General features: G+C 41.5%; 1 protein-coding gene and 1 pseudogene across 1 annotated transcript; one reads left to right on the top strand and one right to left on the bottom strand.

The window, feature by feature from the left end:
- Nucleotides 1-3,241: 3,241 nt before the first annotated feature.
- LOC138078740 (ubiquitin-conjugating enzyme E2 variant 1 pseudogene) lies at nucleotides 3,242-5,363 on the top strand (annotated as a pseudogene).
- Nucleotides 5,364-18,692: 13,329 nt separating this feature from the next.
- On the bottom strand, nucleotides 18,693-19,061 carry LOC138079282 (ribosomal protein eL22-like). The gene has a single exon (XM_068972158.1). The coding sequence runs from the start codon at nucleotides 19,059-19,061 to the stop codon at nucleotides 18,693-18,695; it is 369 nt and encodes a 122-aa protein (XP_068828259.1).
- Between the last annotated feature and the right edge of the window lie 2,792 nt (nucleotides 19,062-21,853).

The following is a 21,853-nucleotide window of genomic DNA, read 5'->3' as shown; positions in this document are numbered from 1 at the left end:
CAGAACAGCTGGGATCTTAGTTATGTTAATATTTTTCTGGGTATGATCTTAAAAGAACTGATCACACTAATACCTGCAATTGATTAAAAAATATATTGCAGAAGGCTATAGATAAAAGCCACAGACCCCACCCTGTTAATCAGTTCCAGTCCCACCCTCTTGGCCCAGGTTCAACCATTTTTTAAAAAATGTTTTTTTAGAAAACTATTGGCCATATTCATACCCAGCTTCCCACGTGGCTCAGTAAGGAATCCGCCTGCCAATGCAGGAGATGCTGGTTTGATCCCTGGGTCAGGAAAATCCCCTGGAGGAGAAAATGCAACCCACTCCAGTATTCTTGCCTGGAAAATCCCATTGACAGAGGAGCCTGGCAGACTACAGTCCATGTGGCTATAAGAATCAGACACAACTGAGCATGCATGCACATAATTTCAGGTATCATACCACAAGGGTAGATGTTCAGAACTTTGATTAAATCCTTTGAGGAAGACTTACATTTCTAGCTATGGTAAATGATAGTATATACAGTTTGTTTGTTTTTCACTTAGAACATTTTAATTCATTAAATAAATTATTTATTTAGTTCTTAGGGTAGTGATCTTCATAACCCAAAATAGTATGCTAAGGTCACTGCAGCCCAGCTTTACAGCTGAGAAAATAAGTAGTCATGTAGTTAGTATGTAGCCAGAGTGCATTGTTCAGACTCGACCTGCATCTCTCTTATTCAGGCATCCTGGGGTTGTTGCAGGCTCTTCCTCTAGCCCCCTACCATCGCTTCCAGATGGCAGAGCCAGATATCCGGATCTAGGAGAGCCTCTTGTGTTCTGGGGCAGGGACCTCGTGGCCATCAGTAGTGCAGGTATCTTTGGAAACTTAAATACAGCACGGGAAAGTCCTGAACTGGGAAGTACTAACAGGGACTCCAAAACTTCCCTGGTGGTTCAAACATTGAAGAATCTGCCTGCATTGCGGGAGAACTGGGTTTGATTCCTGGGTTGGGAAGATCCCCTGGAGAAGGGCATGGCAACCCACTCCAATATTCTTTCCGGGAAATCCCATGGACAGAGGAGCCTGGTGGGCTCCAGGCTGTGGAATCACAAAGAGTCAAACATGGCTGGGCAACTAATATACACAAAGGGGACTCCGCCAATCAAACTGATTAAACCCCTGTCCTAATAAGCCTGATGGGGCTGACCTTCCACTCTCAGAGGGGACTTGCTGATCCTGGCTGTCCTCATAAGCTGTGCTGTCCCTCAAGTGAGTGAGTAATGATGGGATATCCCATGGAGAGATGCTAGCAAGGGGGTGAAGAGGAGGAGGACATGGTGACAGTCTTATACACACAAATAATTGCTTGCTGATCTATATAAGGAAAAGTAGACAGTGCCTCAACAAGCTACCCCAAAGTGGTGACCACAATTCAGATCACAAAATAGAACATTATCCGTAACCCAGGAGACTTCCCAGAGCTCCCTACAGTCACTACCCCCTTTTCTTCCAAAGATAAACACCATCCTAATTTACAACATTGTAGTTGTTTGTTTGTTTTTTAACTTTTTAATTTATATTGCAGTATAGCTTGATTAGCAATATTGTGATAGTTTCAGGAGAACTTGAAAGGACTCAGCTGAATATACACATGTAGCCATTCCCCCTGAACTCTCCTCCCCTCCACCCTGCTACATAACATTGAGCAGATTTGCATGTGCTATACAGTAGGTCCTTGTTGTCTAACACTATAGTTTATTCAGTTTTTTAGCCTTGGAAACTCCTACGTGAGAAAACAAATGTTTATTTTAGCATCGTTTGTTTTTGTTCACTCACTAAGTCGAGTCCAACTCTTTTCAACCCCATGGACTGCTGCCCACCAGGCTGGCCTGTCCTTCACGATCTCCCAGAGTTTGCTCAAATTCATGTTCATTGTGTCAGTGATGCCATCCTATATCTCATCCTCTGTCACCTTCTTCTCCTCTTGCCCTCTTATCTTTCCCAGCATCAGGGTCTTTTCCAATGAATAGGCTCTTGGCATCAGGTGGCCAAAGTTTTGGAGCTTCAGCATCAGTCCTTCCAATGAATATTCAGGGTTGATTTCCTTTAGGATTGACTGGTTTGATCTCCTTGCTAAGGGACTCTCAAGAGTCTTCTTTAGCACTGTCGTTCAAAAGCATCAATTCTTCATATAATTAGATTTGCCTGTTTTTTGAACTTTATGTAAATGCAATTGTGCAGTATGTATGTGAGATTCATCCATGTTGAGGCATATAGTTGTGACTGACTCATTTTTTCACCCCTGCATACATCTGCATGCAACTGTCATGATACATACATACTCGTGAGATACATACAACTAGCTTTCCTACTGATGGAAAAATTTGTGGCTGTTTCTAGTTTTTGGCTGTTACAAACAGTGCAGCAATGAGCATTCTCTGGTATGTAATTTTGGAACATATGTATGCATTTCTGTTGGGTATGTAGTGAATCACTAGGCCCTACAGTATATGCAGTATATACAGTGGAGACAGTGTCAGACTTTTATTTCCTTTTGAGGCTCCAAAATCACTGCAGACGGTGACTGCAGCCATGAAATTAAAAGACGCTTACTCCTTGGAAGAAAAGTTATGACCAACCTAGATAGCTTATTGAAAAGCAGAGACATTACTTTGCCGACTAAGGTCCGTCTAGTCAAGGCTATGGTTTTTCCTGTGGTCATGTATGGATGTGAGAGTTGGACTGTGAAGAAGGCTGAGCGCCGAAGAATTGATGCTTTTGAACTGTGGTGTTGGAGAAGACTCTTGAGAGTCCCTTGGACTGCAAGGAGATCCAACCAGTCCATTCTGAAGGAGATCAGCCCTGGGATTTCTTTGGAAGGAATGATGCTAAAGCTGAAACTCCAGTCCTTTGGCCACCTCATGCGAAGAGTTGACTCATTGGAAAAGACTCTGATGCTGGGAGGAATTGGGGGCAGGAGGAGAAGGGGACGACCGAGGATGAGATGGCTGGATGGCATCACTGACTCGATGGATGTGAGTCTGAGTGAACTCCGGGAGTTGGTGATGGACAGGGAGGCCTGGTGCGCTGCGATTCGTGGGGTCACAAAGAGTTGGACACAACTGAGCGACTGAACTGAACGGACAGTATATGCAAAATTTTCATTTCTCCTCCAGATTTGAGATCTGATTAACATGTAACATTGTGTAAGTTTAAGCTGTATAATGTGATGATTTGATATCTGTATTGCAAAATGGTGACCATAATTGTGTTCGTGAACATCTCCGTCACTCACATAATTATCCTTTTATTTTGGGGCGAGACATGTAAGACCTACTCTGTTAGGAACTTTCAGGTATATAATATGATATGATTAACTGTAGTCACCATGCTGTCTATTATATCCCCAGTGTTTATTTATAACTGGAAATTTGCACTCTTGGATATCTCCCTATCTTCCCTACCCCTCAGCTGTTGACAACTACTGTTTACTTTGCTTCTATGAGTTCAGCTTTTTAAGATGTCACAGATTAAGGAGAACAGATAGTATTTTGTCTTTCGCTGGCTGACTTATTTACTTTAGCATAATGCACTCACGCTTCACTCATGTCACAGAAACAGTCCTTTCTTCTTTCCCATGTCTGAATAATCTCATTGTACTTTTCACCGCATCTTTGTGTGTGTGTGTGTTAACTTTTTATCTTGTACTGGGATATAGCTGATTAACAGTGTTGTGATAGTTTCAAGTAAACAGTGAAGGGGTCCAGCCATACGTATACATGTATCCATGACCTCATCTTTTTTTAAATGTTTTTTTAAAGTTTATTTTCTACTGAAGTATAGTTGAGTTGCGATGTTGCATTAATTACTGCTGTACAGTGAAGTGACTCAGTTATTTTTTTCCACGTTCTTTTCCATGATGGTTTATACCACGTCGTTTTTCATCCGTTCATCCCTTGATGAACACTAAGGTGGTTTCACATCTTGGATATTGTGATTAATGGCACAGTGAACATGGGAGTGCAGGTATCCCTTTGAGAACTTGATTTTATTTCCTTTGCTTATATGCCCCCAAATGGAATTGCTGGATTATATGATAGTTCCATTTGTAATTTTTTTGAGGAACTTTAATAAAAATTCTTGCCATAATGGCAATAGCAGTGTGCCTTCCCACTAATGGTTCACAAGTGTTCTCTTTTCTCTGCATCCTCACCAACACTTATCTCTTGCCCTTTTAATAATAGCCATCCTAACAGTGTCTGGGCTTCCCTGATAGTTGGTTAAAAAAAAAAGCAACCCACCGGCAATGCAGGAGACACTGATTCGATTCCTGGCTCAGAAAGATCTGCTGGAGAAGGGATAGACTACCCACCTCAGTATTCTTGGGCTTCCCTTGTGGCTCAGCTAGTAAAGAAACCACCTGCAATGCAGGAGACCTGGGTTTGATCCCTGAGTTGGGAAGGCCTCTTGGAGAAGGGAAAGGCTGCCCACTCCAGTATTCTGGCTTGGAGAATTCCATTGACTGTATAGTCTATGGGATTGCAAAGAGCTGGACACGACTGAGCGACTTTCACTTTCATCCTAAGACTGTGAGGCGATATCTCACTGTGGCTTTGATTTGCATTTCTCTGACTAGTGATGCTAAGTGTCTTTTCGTGTACCTATTGGTCATTTGTAGTCTTCTTTAGGGTGGGTTTTTTTGACTGCCTTCATCTAGACTGTTATGAAAGTGATATTATGTGACTTTCAAGGCCAGGCCATAAAAATGTCCTGGACTTCTGCCTTGTTCATGCGTGATGGAAGAGTATAGGTGCAGAAACAGAAGAGACTGCCCACAGCACTGAAGCTGGAGGAAGTGGCCTGGAGCCAAGGAACTCGAGGAACATAGCTCTGGAAACTAAAAGCGGCCTAAGGAAAGGAGTGACAGTAATGCAAGGTGGCAGCCACCACGGGCTCAGGAGTAAAAGTTCCTTGCAGTTATCCAACTTTGGAAGAAGACCAGAAAGGTGTAGGAGATAGCACAGTTAGCCTAAGTCTAGAAGATGATGAAGACACGGCACTTACAAGATGGGCAGGGATGTTTGGGCTCTCGAGAACAATTTATAAAAACTGACTATACAGCCTTAAAATAGAATATGGACCCCAGTACTCAGAAGCACCCCCCCCTTTGTGAAATTTATAACAAAAATTAATATGAAAGGAGTTAATAGTTCTAATGGGGGTGGTGGAGCCCCATTAGAGCCATATCAATGCTACCAAAATGGCAGAATTAATAACAGCATCAAAGTTGTCCTCAAGAGCTTCGACACCTAGTGATGTCTAAAGAGAATCTGAAACTCCCTCAGCCACCTGAAGGACAGTGTTACAGCAGCTAAGGAAACGTGAGAAACCACAGGCCCTCCCCTACCTGCCGTTTGATTTCATCAGTCTTCATTTTGTGCAGTAGTAAACTTTCTAGAATAGTAACTTTCTACATCTTGTAGACCTCAGTGTGCTGTAAAGACAACTCTCATTCAAAGACAGTTTATCTTAAGATACTGTAAGTGGTACTCATTTTTTTTCTGTCCAATTGAAATATAGGAGTTGTGCTATAACAATAACAAAAAGGTAAGGAAAGGATTCTCTTGTAGAGACTTCCAAGGAAGCAGAGCCATGATGAACCTTAAGTTTATTTCGGTGATACTGATTTTCAGATTTCCTGTCTCCAGAACTCTGAATGAATACAATTCTTATTTTAAGCCACCAAGCTTATGATAATATATTACAGCAGCTGTAGCAGCCTGATACAAATGGCAAAAAAGTACTTGAAAAGATACTCAACACCATTAATCATAAGGGGGGTACAAATTAACACTGCCGTGTGATACTACCATGTACCTGCCCAAATGGTTAATATGGAAGACGTAATAAACTGATCACTGTGCATGATACCCTAATTTTAGTGAGAATGCATTATGCAGATTTTCTTATGTTGTCATGAACACTTTAGAAGGATATCCAAAAAATTAATGAGAGAGGTTACTTTGAATTCAATGAAACAGAAGCCAAGGACTGTTTCCCAGGAGAAAGATATTTATCTAAACTGAAAGAATCGTGTTTTGACTAAAACTTGTTCTTCTTCGTATCTCCTGAAAGATAGCATTGCACTGCCACCAAAGACCAACTTAGGAGTCTTTCTCTGCCACCTATTCTCCCCCAGCCCCTACATCGCAGACACTGAGTCTTGTCAGTTTTATTTCTCAGTGTCCTTTAACTCCATCTTCTCTCCCAGGCTGCTGCTGTTGCCTCCACGGGGCCTTATGATATTTTCTGTGGGCACTGTAATTACCTCCCAATTGGTCTTCCAGCTGCCATCTTATCCTTCTCCTTTTACTGATGACCAGGTTGGTTTTGTAAAAATACACAAATCTGGCACTTTGCTGGCAGTCCAGGGATTAAGACCATATACTTCCAATGCTGGGAGCTCAGGTTTGATCCTTTGGGGAACTAAGCTCCCACAGACCGTGTGGTGCGGCCAAAACAGTTTAAATAAATAAACGCAAATAAACGTACAGATCTTAACAGATCAATGTCAAGGTTATATCCTTTAATGGATAAAAAGGTGCTGTGGTGCGTAATTCTTCGAGACCTGTGTTAACTGTGAAAAGAGTGCATAGAGTCAGTGACTGACAGAAGGTCCAAGGAAAAGACGACTGAGCAAGAATGTGTTTGATTGAATTCCTGTTTTGTGCAAGGGTCAAAGGGTAGAATGGAGCAACAGAGGAAAAGATTGATCTGGAGGCTCAGAAATGGAAAAGGTGAGATGAAAGGAACAGGAGGCAAAGATCAGAAAGAAAAGAGAGAGCATTCAAATTGGAATCATCACTTTTGTTTCTATTGAATTGGGAAGTCACAGAATTTTTGCATTAATGTGCAGGAAATTATTTTATAAATCCCAGAAGCATCTGTAACAATTCCCTAAAAAGATGTAGAAAAAGAGACCTCAATTGATATTGTAAAGGAGAAGCAGAAAAAAATGTAAAACAGGGAATGAAGTTGTGGTTGCCTTTTGAAGTTCAGAAGACCAAAGAAAGTTAAAAAATTTTTCTATTTTTTTTTTTTTGCAAAGTTGCTTTGTGTGTGTGTTTGTGGGTTTAAGATCAAGAGAGGCTCCACCATTTTCATGGGCCTGGAACGGCAGTTTCTGACATCTGTTAAATAATCCTGAAACATGAACAGTGCAGGCCTGGCTGGTGGCATACTGTGTGCTGTATTGATTAGGCTTGTCTTTCAAATGGTTAAGTCTGGTACATCCATTATTTGAAAATACAAGGATTAAAATACAGAAATTTAAGGGAAGCTGATAGCTGATCAAGTACAGCGTGCTTCCATCTCTGTTAGAAGTAGCTATGGCATGACTTCTTAAAAAGCAAAACAACAGGGACATAACGGAAACGTACCTTTTCAAGCAAGATGGAAGATTTAGGGCAAATAAACTGTTAGTCACTCAGTTGTGTCCTGTTCTTTGAGACCCCATTGACTATAGCCCACCAGGCTCTTCTGTCCATGGAATTCTCCAGGCAAGAATACTGGAGTGGGTAGCCGTTGCTTTCTCCAGGGGACCTTCCCAACCCAGAGATTGAACCTGGGTCTCCTGTGTCTCCTGCATTGCAGGCAGATTCTTTACTGTCTGAGTCACCAGGGAAGGCTGTAGATCTATTCAAAATTGTGTTGCTAAAACATTTGAAGATGACAGGTAAAGAAATAGCTAATATAAAATAGCTGTTTCATTGTGATATGGTTAAAAGTAGTGCTGCCTTTGGGCTTCCCTAGTGGCTCAGATGGTAAAAAGTCTTCCTGCAATGCAGGAGACCTGGGTTCAATCCCCTGGGTAGAAAGATCCCCTGGAGGAGGAAACGGCAATCCACTCATAGTGGATTCACCCATAGTCATAATGCATTGTGATCTAGAACATTAAAATGCTGTGGTTTTGTAGATAATTGAGGGACCTCTTAATGTGAGATCCCTGGACTGCTAGAGTTCCTCATCAGACGTTTACACAATTGAGTAAAAGACATCAGGTCTATAACACTGTGTATATCTGGGTAGAAAAATGCAAGACACAGGTACTGGGCTACTTCTAGGATGAAGTTGTTGTTTAGTTGCCAAGTTGTGTCTGACTCTCTTGCGATCACATGGACTGCAGTCTGCTAGGCTCTTCTGTCCATAGGATTTTCCAGGTAAGAATACTGGAGTGGGTTACCATTTCCTTCTCCAGGGGATCTTCTCTACCTAGGGATCGAATGCATGTCTCCTGCATTGACAAATGGATTCTTTACCCACTGTGCCCCCAGGGAAGCCCAGGGGTGGGTTTTTGTATTTCTCCCTTGCTTTGGAAGATTACAGTTAAAAAAAGAATCAGACCAGGATACAGTGCATGTACCCATATATGCATGCAATTTAGGGAAAGAGTTTAATTTTGTGAACTTGGCTTACAGAGACAGACTGATATTTTTCTGGGAGGGATGGGAGTGCTTTGCAATTACTGGGGAAGACACTTGGCAGCTTTCCCATGAGAGCTGGAATGGATTTTGTAGGGTTGTTTCAAAGTTCACACTGAGTCATTAATGTTCGTCAGGCTGGTGATGGAACTGCTGAGAAGTCAGGCAGGAGGTGGGGAGCCAAGCCTGATACTGGATGGCAGGAAGCTAGTGTCACTCCTTGGCGGGAGGGACAGAGGAAGGAGTTGATGCTCCTAGAGCCTAGAGCCCAGAGCCCAGAGTCCCTCTGTGGGGAGTGAGGTCACTGTAGGCTGGGTCGTATGAGCCACAGCCCAGAGGGAGCTGAGGAGGAGGAATAGCTTGGGTTCTCCTTTCTTCCATGTATCCAGTCTCCCTCTCCTTTCCCCTCCCTGACTGATTTCAGATCCTCCAAGAACAGAGGTCCCTGGATGTGCAGCGTGCAGGGCTGCCCCCGTGCTGTCCAAAGCAGTCCAGGGGAGGGAGAAGGATACCACCTGGGGTACCTGGCTCAAGCCTGGAACAGTGGGAGAGAAGAAAATTTGAGATACTGCATAACCAAGAGAGCTACGAAGTTCTTTTTATAAAGTTGTTGAGAAAGAAGGCGCATGGAAGGAGGGTTTAGGTTAGCAGTTAAAATAGATCAATATACAGTGACTGACAAGTCTACACGTCGAAGTTCAGAGAATGACATTTAAAACTGAAACGTGTTAAGAATTGGCATAGATGATCTAATTTACAAAGCAGAAACAGGCACAGATGTAGAGAACAATCATGTGGGTACCAAAGGGGAAAGGAGAGTGGAATGAATGGGGATTGACATATACTGCTGCTGCTAAGTCGCTTCAGTCATGTCCGACTCTGTGTGACCCCATAGACGGCAGCCCACCATGCTCCCCCGTCCCTGGAATTCTCCAGGCAAGAACCCTGGAGTGGGTTGCATGAAAGTGAAAAGTGAAAGTGAAGTTGCTCAGTCGTGTCCGACTCTTAGCGACCCCATGGACTGCAGCCTACCAGGCTCCTCCACCCATGGGATTTTCCAGGCAAGAGTACTGGAGTGGGGTGCCATTGCCGTCTCCAGGATTGACATATACATACCCACTATTGATACTATGTATAAAATAGACAGGGGCTTCCCAGGTGGCTCAGTGGTAGAGAATCTGCCTGCCAAACAGCAGCCTCTGGTTCGATTCCTGGCTCAGAAAGATCCCCTGGAGAAGAAAATGGCAACCCTCTCCAGTATCCTTGCCTGGAAAATCCCATGGACAGAGGAGCCAGGTGGGCTGCATTCCATAGAGTTGCAGAAGAGTCAGACACAATTTAATGACTCAACAACAGCATGAAATAATTACTAATGCGAACGTACCGTCTACTCAGTGCTCTGTGGTGACCTAAATGAGAAAGAAATCCAAAAAAGACAGAATATACGCATAGATGCTTTGCTTTGCTGTACAGTATAAACTAACGCAACTACACACCAATAAAATTAAAAAAACAAACATGCAACTTTTCAATTTATATGAGTGAGACTTGCTGAAATGGGCTGGTGTTATTAAGCAGTGCACATTTTGCAGTGGAGAATTACCTTGCTTTGCTTTGTCACAGGTACCAGCCATGTCGGGGAGTAGCCATAAGACAGTGTCTTATTCCCCTCTAGCTCAGGTCAGTCTAATGACCTATGATTACAGCCCCTTCCTGCATCCTCTCCCTCTAGCCAAAGGGGGAAGGAGTGATTTTTGAGGTCTTTCAAAAACTGACCATTACCCCTGGTGAGAGCCCACCAGCCATTCTCCCAAATGCTGAGGTGAAACCAGGGTGAATCTGGATACTTGATGGCAAAATCAGTTCTGCTATTAGGGACTGATGCTTTTCTTTGGAGTACCCACCTGGCTCTCTCTTGTGCAAACATCCTCTGAGACAGTGCTGTCCGATAGAATTTTCTATGGTGAGGGAAAGAACTTCAGAAGTGGATGATGTAGCTGAGGATCTGAATTTCAAGTTTTATTTAATCTTAATTGTTCACCATTTAAACTAGAGTCTCCATATGTGGCAAGTGGCTGCCATGTTGGAGAGTGTCTTTATGGTACTGAAGCTGAGCCTTTGGATAATCTCACTGGTTTATTCCACAAGAGTCTTTCCTTTGCATTCAAGTCATCCCAGGGACTAGGCTAATTAACTCAGACCCTCAAGAGGGACTAACATTTGACTGCAGTCTCAGACTTTAGGGCTTCCCTGATTGCTCAGTTGGTCAAGAATCCACCTACAATGCAGGAGACCCCAGTTCAATTCCTAGGTCAGGAAGATCTGCTGGAGAAGGGATAGGCTACCCACTCCAGTCTTCTTGGGCTTCCCTTGTGGCTCAGCTGGTAAAGAATCTGCCTCTAATGTGGGAGACCTGGGTTAGATCCTTGGGTTGGGAAGATCCCCTGGAGAAGGGAAAGGCTACCCAATCTAGTATTCTGGCCCGGAGAATTCCATGGACTACAGTCCATGGGGTCTCAAAGAGTGGGAGACTGAATTACTTTCACTTTCTTTCTATCTTTAGAGAATTCTCTTGTTCATGTCCCCAAGGCCCCAGGTAGCTTCTAAGCCTCTCTTCCTGATAAAGTCAGAGAAGACAGACCTGTGGAAAAGTTCTTGGCCAGTGTGAATCTCGGAAGAGAGGCCTCGGTGGTGCTCCAGTGGTTTGTGGCCACAGAGTGCTGTGGGAAGCCTTATTTTCCTCTTGAGAAAAGTACAGAAAGGCTAAGAGGGAGAATCTGTGACATCTCTGAGCTGGCCACCAGAGAAGGATGAAGACCAAAATCGCACAACAAAAGTAACCAGAGTAGGATGAGATAGATCGTGGAGGATGTCAGTGGAAGATAGAGTATGGCAATGGACCAGAAGCTTCCTTGCTGTACAAAATTGACTTTCCATAAGGCCACCTGGACTACATTTCTGATGAAAGAATCAGGAAAATCCTGAGTTGACTGAACTTAAATCTAAATTGAGAAAATACAGAAGTGACTAAAGTTGCTCCCCACCAAAACCTGAGTTACAGAACAATCCTGGAGTGATGTTTTCATGTGTTTGCCATAGGCATGGTCAAGCATATTTATAACCCCCATCCCAAAAGATGAAAACAACAACACAAACAACAAAATCAGACCTCATCGATAGGAGACTAGGTCATTAGTGGAATTGCCATATGATGTAGTACTTGTGTTGTTGTTCAGACACGCCCAGTCGTGTCTGAATCTTTGTGACCCCATGGATTGCAGCATGCCAGGCCTCCTGTCCCTCACAATCTCCTGAAGTCTGCCCAAGTTCATGTCTGTTGCATTGGTGATGCCATCCAGCCATCTCATCCTCTGATGCCATCTTCTCCTCCTGCCCTCAATCTTTCCCAGTATCGGCAAAGCACTATGTAGTACTAGGCCATGGTGAAAAGAAAGGAATTACTGCTATGTGAACTGGCATGGAAGAATTTCCAAAGTACTGAGTGGAGAAAGCAAGTCATTAGAAGAATATATGCAAACATTATATAAGATGATAAACAGGCAAAACTGAGTAATACTTGCTCTAGGTATACAGACAAAAGTGGTAGCAGCTGTTTAAGAAAAAATTAATGCTTAAGTCAAGATAATAGTTAACCTCTTGGAGTCAAGGGAGAGGAGGGTGGGATCAAGGGGGCGCCTATGGTAATAGTAACATTCTTTTTCTTAAGCTGTGGGGTTAAGTTGTTCACTTTAAATATTATTATGATGACTTTTTTTTTCCTGCCGCTTTTTGAATATATAATTGACCTATAGCATTGTGTAATTCTAAGGTTTACAGCACTACAATTTGACTTACATACTTATTTAAGTAATGAGCAGAGTAAATTTAGTAAATATGTCATCTCATAGATAAAAAAGACATAGAAAAAAATTTTGTGTGCTTGTGAGAGCTTTTGGGATTTACTCTCTTAAATTTCACATGTAACATGCAGCAGTGTTAATTATATTTATCATGTGGTATATTACATCCTTAGAACTTATTATTATTAAAATGATCTAGGGGGCTTCCCTGGTGGTCTAGTGGTTAAGACTTCACCTTCCAATGCAGAGGGTGCTGGTTCAATCCCTGGTTGGGGAACTAAGATGACCCATGCCTTGCGACCAGAAACCAAAGCAATATTGTAACAAATTCAATAAAGACTTTAAAAAATTTTAAAATAGCCTATAATGTTGAGGGAATAACATGTGCAATGAGATACCATTTCTATACAGTTTAAAATCATGTCGAACTCGATATTGTTTGTATTCTGGAGTCCTATTAGAAGTGTAAAAATGTATCCCAGCGCAGGATAGTGGTTAATTCAGGGAGAAGAGAAGAAAAAAGGATCGTGCAGGGTTCACAGGGGCCTCAGTTGAAGCACTTGCTCTCATTTTTTCTTTCTTTAGCTAAATGCTGTTTGTCACAGTTTTACATGCCTAAAATATTTCACCAAAATTTTATGGAAAACAGAAGCCAGGGTGGCTTCCTTAGAGAATATTCAGAGAATGCAGGCTCTGAAGAGCAGATGGAGAGAGGAACAGACCCAAGGAAAGACGAATGCCAGATTACCTCCAGGTTCAAGGCAGCCAGTGCTAAAGACATAAGTCCATGGGAAACCTGTGCTCAGAGCAAGGAGAGTAGCAGGAAAGCGCTGGGCTTGCTGGATGCAGATAAGCTAACCTTAGTAGATGGCCCCGATAAAGTAGAGAGTCCTAGTATAGCTTTCATTTTTTCATTCAGCACATTTTTACTATTTCCATCCAGAGGCTTTGTTCTGCTCATCTTTTTCTTGCATCTTTGAGAGCTTGAGACCAAACTGGAAATGATTAAAAATTCCAAAGATAATCAATGTAAAGTAGTTGTTGTCCAATTGCTAAGTCATGTCTGACTTTTGTGACCCCATGGACTGCCTCACGTCAGGCTTCCCTGTCCTTCACTATTTCCTGGAGTTTGCTCAAACCCATGTCCGTTGAGTCAGTGATGCCATCTAACCATCTCCTCCTTTGTCGTCCCCTTCTTCTCCTGCCCTCAATCTTTGCCAGAAAAAAAAAAAAAATCTTTGCCAGCATCAGGGTCTTTTCCAATGAGTCAGCTCTTCACATCAGGTGGCCAAAGTATTGGAGCTTCAGCATCAGTCCTTCCAATGAATATTCAGAGTTGATTTCCTTTAGGATTGACTGGTTTGATCCCCTTGCAGTCCAAGGGACTCTCAATGTAAAGTAGGTATGAGGTTAAAAGGAGTTGAGTGACCAAGTTAGAATCTTGCTTTTTTGGTGTGTTTGCTTATTTTTAGGAGGCAGCCTAGGATGGGAGTTTAGGATAAGGGTTCTAGAACCAGACTACCTGGTTTAAAATTCCAACTCTACCAATTCTAGCTGTGTGTTCTTGAGCCAGCTGCTTAACCTCTTTGTGCCTTAATTCTGTCAACTATAAAAATGTGAATGGCTATCTACTTCATGAGGTTATGAGGATTCAATGGATGAATATATGTAATGATCTCAGACACATGCCATATAAGAATTTCCTATTAAAGTTTCCAATTAAGAATGTTAACCTCCTTCAGTGTATTCAAGTTTTCAGTGCTAAATTGCTATCTTAGAAACATGTCAGAAATTATCATACCAATTCGTTACTCGGGAGGATGGGAAAGGAGTGAAGTGTGGTGGGTTTGGGGTAGGGCAAGAAAGTAATTGGGCTTCCCTGGTGGCTCAGACAGTAAAGAATTTGCCTGCCAATGGAGGAGACCTGGGTTCGATTCCTGGGTCCAGAAGATCCTCCAAAGAAGGGAATGGCTACCCACTCCAGTATTCTTGCTTGGAGAATTCTATGAACAGAGAAGCCTGGTGGGCTACAGTCCATGGGGTTGCAAAGAGTCAGACAGGACTGAGCGACTAACACTTTGACTACTTTCAAGAAGCTAATTAGGTATGTCCAAGTAGATGAGCAGACTGAAGATAAAAACTTAGGTGTTGTTAGCATCCAGATTTCAGTGGCTGATCTTAAAACAGGTCTTAAGACTCTCCAGTTGATACCAGATGCCCTTCATTATGAATGAAACTTCCCACTATTATTCAAGTGAGAAGCTTTATTCTTGCTTCATTGCTCCTATTTACTTTTTCTCTTAGAACTCCAAACTAATGCCAGCATGTCTTTTTCGAAGTATCTTTTTTTTTTTTTTTTTGCATTCTTGCACTGATAGATGTCAAAGAGGGAGGAGATACTGGTTGACTATCTAGGAAGGACAATAAAAGTTACTAGTAGCACACATGGAACCAAATAATGTACTTTTAAAAAGGGATGCAACAAAAAAGGGGAGTGCAAGCTTGTTTTGAAAGAGAAGAAACAGATTTCGGTGCAGTTTGATTCTGATTCATAACAAAAACTCAGTGGGCATTCAGCCTTCTAGTTCACTGTGTTATTGGCTGATACTGAGATCCAGAATCATGTGTTATTATTACTTTTTATTTTTCCCAGGTTTCTTGTTTTAGTAACTAGAGATGAAAATCATGTTTGAGGTACTTCTATACATTGTTTCTTATGTGACATATTTTCATGTCACTGAAATGTATTTAAATTCTCAATATGCGTGTGTGCATATGTATATATGTATTTGTAATTTATTTTTGGCTGCATGGGACCTTCGTTGGTGTGTGTGGGCTTTGTGTAGCTGCAGTGGGCAAGGGCTACTCTCTAGTTGTAGTGTGCAGGCTCCTCTTGTGAATCTTAGGGCTCTAGGCACACAGGCTTCAGCAGTTGTGGGTTTAGTTTCCCCGTGACATGTGGGATCTTCCTGATCCAGGGATCGAACCATGTGCCCTGGACTGGCAGGAAGATTCTCTACCACATGGCCACTAGGGAAGTTCTGATATATATGTTACGATGCTGAAGGCCATTGAAAGCAACGTCCTGCTCTTCTGCTCAAGAGACCTTCCTGATCATAATCTGTATTAGAAGACTGTACTTTGCCATTTAGGAATACAGGCAGCTTTTTCTAGTCTTTAAGACCAAGGATTAAAAATTAAACTTTTACAGAAAAAAATCCAATAAAATTGCAGACTGTCTCAGTTCAGTTCTGGAGAAGGCAATGGCACCCCACTCCAGCACTCTTGCCTGGAAAATCCCATGGATGGAGGAGCCTGGTGGGCTGCAGTCCATGGGGTTGCTAAGAGTCGGACACAACTGAGCGACTTCACTTTCACTTTTCACTTTCATGCACTGGAGAAGGAAATGGCAACCCACTCCAGTGTTCTTGCCGGGAGAATCCCAGGGATGGGGGAGCCTGATGGGCTGCCGTCTATGGGGTCGCACAGAGTCGGACACGACTGAAGCGATTTAGCAGCAGTTCAGTTCAGTTTAGTTGCTCAGTTGTGTCTGACTCCTTGCAACCCCCTGAACTGCAACGTGCCAGGCCTCCCTGTCCATCACCAACTCCCAGAATTTACTCAAACTCATGTCTATTGAGTCTGTGATGCCATCCAACCATCTCATCCTCTGTCATCCCCTTCTCCTGCCTTCAATCTTTCCCAGCATCAGGGTCTTTTCCAATGAGTCAGTTCTTAGTATCAGCTGGTCAAAGTATTAGTTTCAGCTTCAGCATCAGTCCTTCCAATGAATATTCAGGACTAATTTCCTTTACAATGGACTGGTTGGATCTCCTTGCAGTCCAAGGGACTCTCAAGAGTCTTCTCCAACACCACAGTTCAAAAGCATCAGTTCTTCGGTGCTCAGCTTTCTTTATAGTCCAACTCTCACATCCATACATGACCACTAGAAAAACCATAGCCTGGACTAGACAGACTTTTGTTGGCAAAGTAATGTCTCTGCTTTTTAATACACTGCCTAGGTTGGTCATAAGCAGACTGTTTAGATCTGCCTATTAGGTTGTTACCATGTCCCTAAATTGTGCCGTTCATATTCTGAAAAAGCAAAATCTCATGATAGACTCTTTTGGGGACATTGATTAAAGTTCTGATTTTGGTTGATGTCCTCAGTCACTATGTTCATTGTTGTTGACTTTTTTCTTTGTGCTTATCGATTCCTTGGACCACTTATGCTTTCCCCTGTAGCTGTCAATCTGAAGTGGTTTTCTTCTAAGAAACTCTGGGTCACTGTCTGGGGAGCAAGCATTAAACATTTCTATGAGACAATACAGTGATTGTATTCTGAAAGCCTTTTATGGATGGAAGTAGCCTAAAAGTGGTCCCTTCATCTTATTTTACTTGGCTTATTTATCATCTTAGTCTTCAAACCAAGCAATCTTTATATCCATCTTAGTGGGTGGTCTCAGGTTTGGACCGGTTGACTTGGTGGGACTTTCAGAAATGTTGAGAACTCTTTTGGCTCACTTACCTACTCAACATAATGGAAACATGACACCAAACCCTGAAATTGCAATTAACTTACGAGAATAATGAAGAGGAGGACTCAACCAACAGAGAACATTTCACTACTGGGTGATGATTTAGCTTTTAAAACTTATGCTAAAGAAATCACTAACCACAGCCGTAGCAGCAATGTTTTTACCAGAACAGACCTAATTAATTCCTTGGCTATTAAACCCTTCAGGCAATAACCCTTCAGGAGCCATATAATAAGGAAGTAGGAGACGAATGATGGAAAAGTTTCCCTTTTTCGCCTGACAGCATTACCAGTCATATTTTTTCCCCACTCCTCTGAGTAGCAAACCATAAGCTGCAGAAATGGTTAGGGGAAAATGTTAAAGTATTAAATAGTCCCTAGATGGCTATTAAAGTAAAAATTCTATCTGCATATTATAGAATTAAGTGAGTCCAAGGAAAGTATTAGTTCTTAATATTCCTCCAGGAGTTCTTTCGTTACATTAACTTCCCATGAAGAAGACTTAATGAAGAGTTTCTGAGCTTGGCTAGAAAGAAGCAACATGGCTCTGACTGTTTTTCTTTCCAAAAGATGCTTTTTGAAACAGGGACATTTATATTTCCTTTGGAATTGTGTACACAGTTGCTTCTCCAAGAATGCCCAAACTGAACATCTTTCCCCCTTATTTTCCTTCTAATTTGGGGGCATACAATCATTTGCTTTCCATAACCACAGATGGGTAAAAACTGTCCCCTTTTCCTTAGTATCCTTAAGTTCTTGCCTTGGTTCAGTTTTAAGCTGTGTTGGAATAGGGATTCACTGTTTGCAGCTCCTGGCTAGGGAATCTGCAGTTTCTTTGGTTTTCCATATTAAACAGTCTGTAAATGGAGGAGTTGAGTATCAGTGCCTTCACTGTATAAATACAAAAGGTCCGAGATTATGCTGGGCTCCATGCCTGCCCAAGGCCCCTCCTCTGAATGTTACGGATAAAAACAGTGCCTGGCTTTGTAAAGCCTTGACAACTTGTAAGGTATAGTGACATACTTTATATCATTGCACCTTTTTTTTTTTTGACTGTTGATCAAATCTAAATATTTTATTATATAGTTACACCCAATTGTGTTTTTGCTATATACTTTTAACTTGAAGACGTCTGTAAAACCAGTACATTGGAGAAATCCTGAAATTCCACTAGCTATAAGCTATTTAAATATTGCTTATACAAAATATTTGGGGGGGGGGAGGTGGACAAAAGCTCATTTACAAAACAGAAATCAGATGCAGAAATCTTATGATTACCAGGGGATACGGGGGAGAAGGATACATTGGGAGACTGACACTGGCATGTATACACTACTATACATAGAACAGATGACAGTAGGAAATGGCAACCCACTCCAGTATTCTTGCCTGGAGAATCCCATGGACAGAGGCGACTGGCGGGCTACAGTCCATGGGTTTGCAGAGAGTTGGACACAACTGAAGCAACTTAGCATACATAAAACATATAACTAAAAAACTGCTGTTATAGCGCAGGGAACTGTACTCAGTACTCTGTAATGGTCTACATGACAAAAGAATGAGTGGATATATATGCATAACTCATTCACTTTGCTATATACCTGAAATGAACACAACACTGCAAATCAACTACACTCCAATCAAATTATAAAAAAGTATTAAAACCAGCACCATATGAACAGCATACACTTAAATAAAAGATGAATGTTTAACATACAGAGTAATGTTTTTTATTCACTGATAGCCTAAAGGTCCATTTCAAGATGTTTCTTTTGTATGCTTACTTAGTTTTATTAGCAAGCAAAGCCCTATGAAGGATGGCGTCATCTAGTCTTCAGACTCAGATTCATCTCCATCTTGACTAATCTGGAAGTAACAAAGCTCGTAAGTCTCCTTGTCAGATGCAACCACACGAAGCCAATCACGAAGATTGTTCTTTTTAAGGTATTTCATGGTAAGGTACTTCAAATAGCTTTTAGAGCACTGTTTCTCAGAAACGACTATGATTTTATTCTTGAAGCGTTCAATGTGAACAACATCCCCAAGATTTCCAGTTTTTCCATTCACTTTAACCTTTTCCCGCAGAAATTGTTCAAAATTTCCAGAATCAAAAATTCCATCTTCTACTGGATGAGTAAGATCCAAACTAAACTTCCAGGTTGACTTCTTAGGCTTCTTGTCTTTCTTCGGTGCCATCTTGAAGGCTTGCCGCGGGATGAGAGCTCATTGCATCTTGATAACCCTTTGAGGTAAGCATGGTAGAGATTACTGTGTTCTCTTTATAAAGTGAAGAAATTGAGGTTTGGAGAGATGAAAATAATTCCGAAGTTTACTCATCCAGTAAGAGAAGCAGGAGATCTAAAACTCAAGCTACTGAAGCCGTTCTAGGTACCCCCATCCCATTGTTGTTCAGTTACTAAGTCACGTCCGACTTTTTGTGACCCCATGGACTGCAGCACACCAGGCCTCCCTGTCCTTCACTATCTCCCAGAGTTTGCTCAAACTTATGTCCATTTGAGTCCATGTTGCCATCCAACCATCTAATCCTCTGTTGCCCCTTCTCCTCCCCTTTGATCTTTCCCAGCATCAGGATCTTTTCCAGTGAGCTGGCTCTTTGTATTAGGTGGTCAAAGTATTGGAGCTTCAGCATCATTCTTTACAATGAATATTCAGGGTTGATTTCCTTTAGAATTGACTGGTTTGATCTCCTTGCTGTCCAAGGGACTCTCAAGTGTCTTCTCCAGCTCCACAGTTCGAAAGCATCAGTTCTTCATTGCTCAGTCTTCTTCATGGTCCGACTCTCACATCCATACATGACTACTGGAAAAACCATAGCTTTGACTATATGGACCTTTGTCAGCAAAATGTTTCTTTTAAGTAATGTTTTTAATACACTGTCTAGGTTTGTCATAGCTTTCCTTCCAAGGAGCAAGCATCCTTTAATTTTGTGGCTGCAGTTACCATCTGCAGTAATTTTGGAACCCAAGAAAATAGTCCCACTTTTTTCACTTTTTCCCCATGTATTTGCCATGAAGTGATGGAACTGGATGCCATGATCTTAGTTTTTTGAATGTTGAGTTTTAAGCCAGCCTTTTCACTCTCTTCTTTCACCTTCATCAAGAGTCTCTTTAGTTCCTTTTTGCTTTCTGCCATTGGAGTGGTATCATCTGCATATCTGAGATTGTTGATCTTTATTCTGGCAGCCTTGATTCCAGCTTGTGATTCATCCAGTCTGGCATTTCACAGGATGTACTCTGCATTTAAGTTAAACCATATTAACTCTATGCCACTCTTCCCTGCCTCCTCCACTGCAACAGGGCTTTAAGGGACGCAGAAAGATACAGCTATAGCATAAATGAAAGTGATGCAACAGATTTGGGAATGAGAAGATGGGGGCTCAAGGTACCCTCTCTAAGAGTTCTGCTTCTTACTGACATTGGACCTTTTAGTCAAGTGGTTTTGCTCATCTCCAAGAGGAGCATGCTACTTGCCACAGAAAAAAATCCCGCAGTGTTATACTCCAGTTTCACGAGCATTCTTCTGACTTGTGGGTTGAAAAATCTGATTTGTCTTTACTATTCTCTTATGAAGGACTCTTTCTATTATTTTCTATTTTTTCTAATATTTTTCTATTATTTTCTGTAATAAGTCAAGAAAATCATAACTTCAGTCCTGAAAAACACAGCTAACTGAATGGAATGATTCTCCTCTATTGATTATAATAATAATCATAACAGTTTCTAGATGTTTTTGAATAATACATATGGTAGGACCTTATTGATGCTACACGCAGAATGGAAATTTCAAGGAACAAGGCAAAATGCCCCATAAATGGCATATTTCTTCCAGTGCATCTGTTGGCTTATTCCTTGGAGTATGTGCTACCCACATTGCAAATTGCTGTCCTAAAGAACAAGAACAATAGAAAAATATCACCCACCATAGAGAACAGAATGGAGCTTCCTTAAAAAACTAAAAATAATTACTGTATGATCCTGCAATCCCACTTCTGGGCATGTATCTGGAGAAAAGATACACGCACCCTAGTGTTCATAGCAGTGCTATTTACAATAGCAAAGATGCCTAAGCAACCTAAATATCCATTGATAAATGAATGGATAAAGAAGGTGTGGTATATATATATATACAATGTAATATTACTTAGCCATTAAAGAATGGAATAATGCCATTTGTAGCATCATGGATGGACCTAGAGATTGTCTTCAAGAATCTTGTGCTATAGAGAGAAAATTACTGAATTCTCTCATACATGTTGATATGGATATGACCTGCTAATGATTTAAAAATCCTTATGATTGGACTTCCCTGGTGGTACAGTGGATAGGAATCCACCTACTAATGCAAGGAACATGGGTTCCATCCCTGGTCCGGGAAGCTTCCACATGCTGTGGACCAACTAAGCCCTCACGCGACAATTACTGAAGCCCATGCACCCAGAGCTTTTGGTTTGGAACAAGAGAAGTCACCTCAATAAGAAGCCCATGTACCACAATGAAGAGTAGCCCCTGCTTGCCATAACTAGAGAAAGCCCTTATGCAGCAACAAAGACCCAGCACAACTGAAATAAAAAATAAAAAACTCTTGTTATAAAAGATCTTTATGATGAATTGTTCTTTTACTGCGCTGCCAGAATTTATTTGATAGCATTTAAAATGTTGGCATCCTATTCATCAGTGAAATTTGCCTAGAGTTTTTTCTTCATTATGTTATGTTAATAAGAACATGATAATGCATAAAATGAATTCTGTGGTTGAGAATAAATAACATAAATTAGGAATTATTTGTACTTTAAAAAGTAGAGATAATCCAGCTGCTATATCATCTGTAATAAGTCAAGAAAATCATAACTTCAGTCCTGAAAAACACAGCTAACTGAATGGAATGATTCTTCTCTATTGATTATAATAATAATCATAACAGTTTCTAGATTTTTGGGGGGCCTGGTATTTTTTGAAAAGTGGTAGACC

The sequence above is a fragment of the Capricornis sumatraensis genome, chromosome 4 (assembly GCF_032405125.1).
Source record: "Capricornis sumatraensis isolate serow.1 chromosome 4, serow.2, whole genome shotgun sequence".
Taxonomy (NCBI): domain Eukaryota; kingdom Metazoa; phylum Chordata; class Mammalia; order Artiodactyla; family Bovidae; genus Capricornis; species Capricornis sumatraensis.
The sequence above is the reverse complement of the archived record's forward strand: the minus strand, read 5'-3'. Positions and strand labels throughout refer to the sequence as shown.

Coding starts and splice junctions, on each gene's coding strand:
- LOC138079282 (XM_068972158.1), bottom strand. CDS start 19,061: ATGGCACCGAAGAAAGACAAGAAGCCTAAGAAGTCAACCTGGAAGTTT.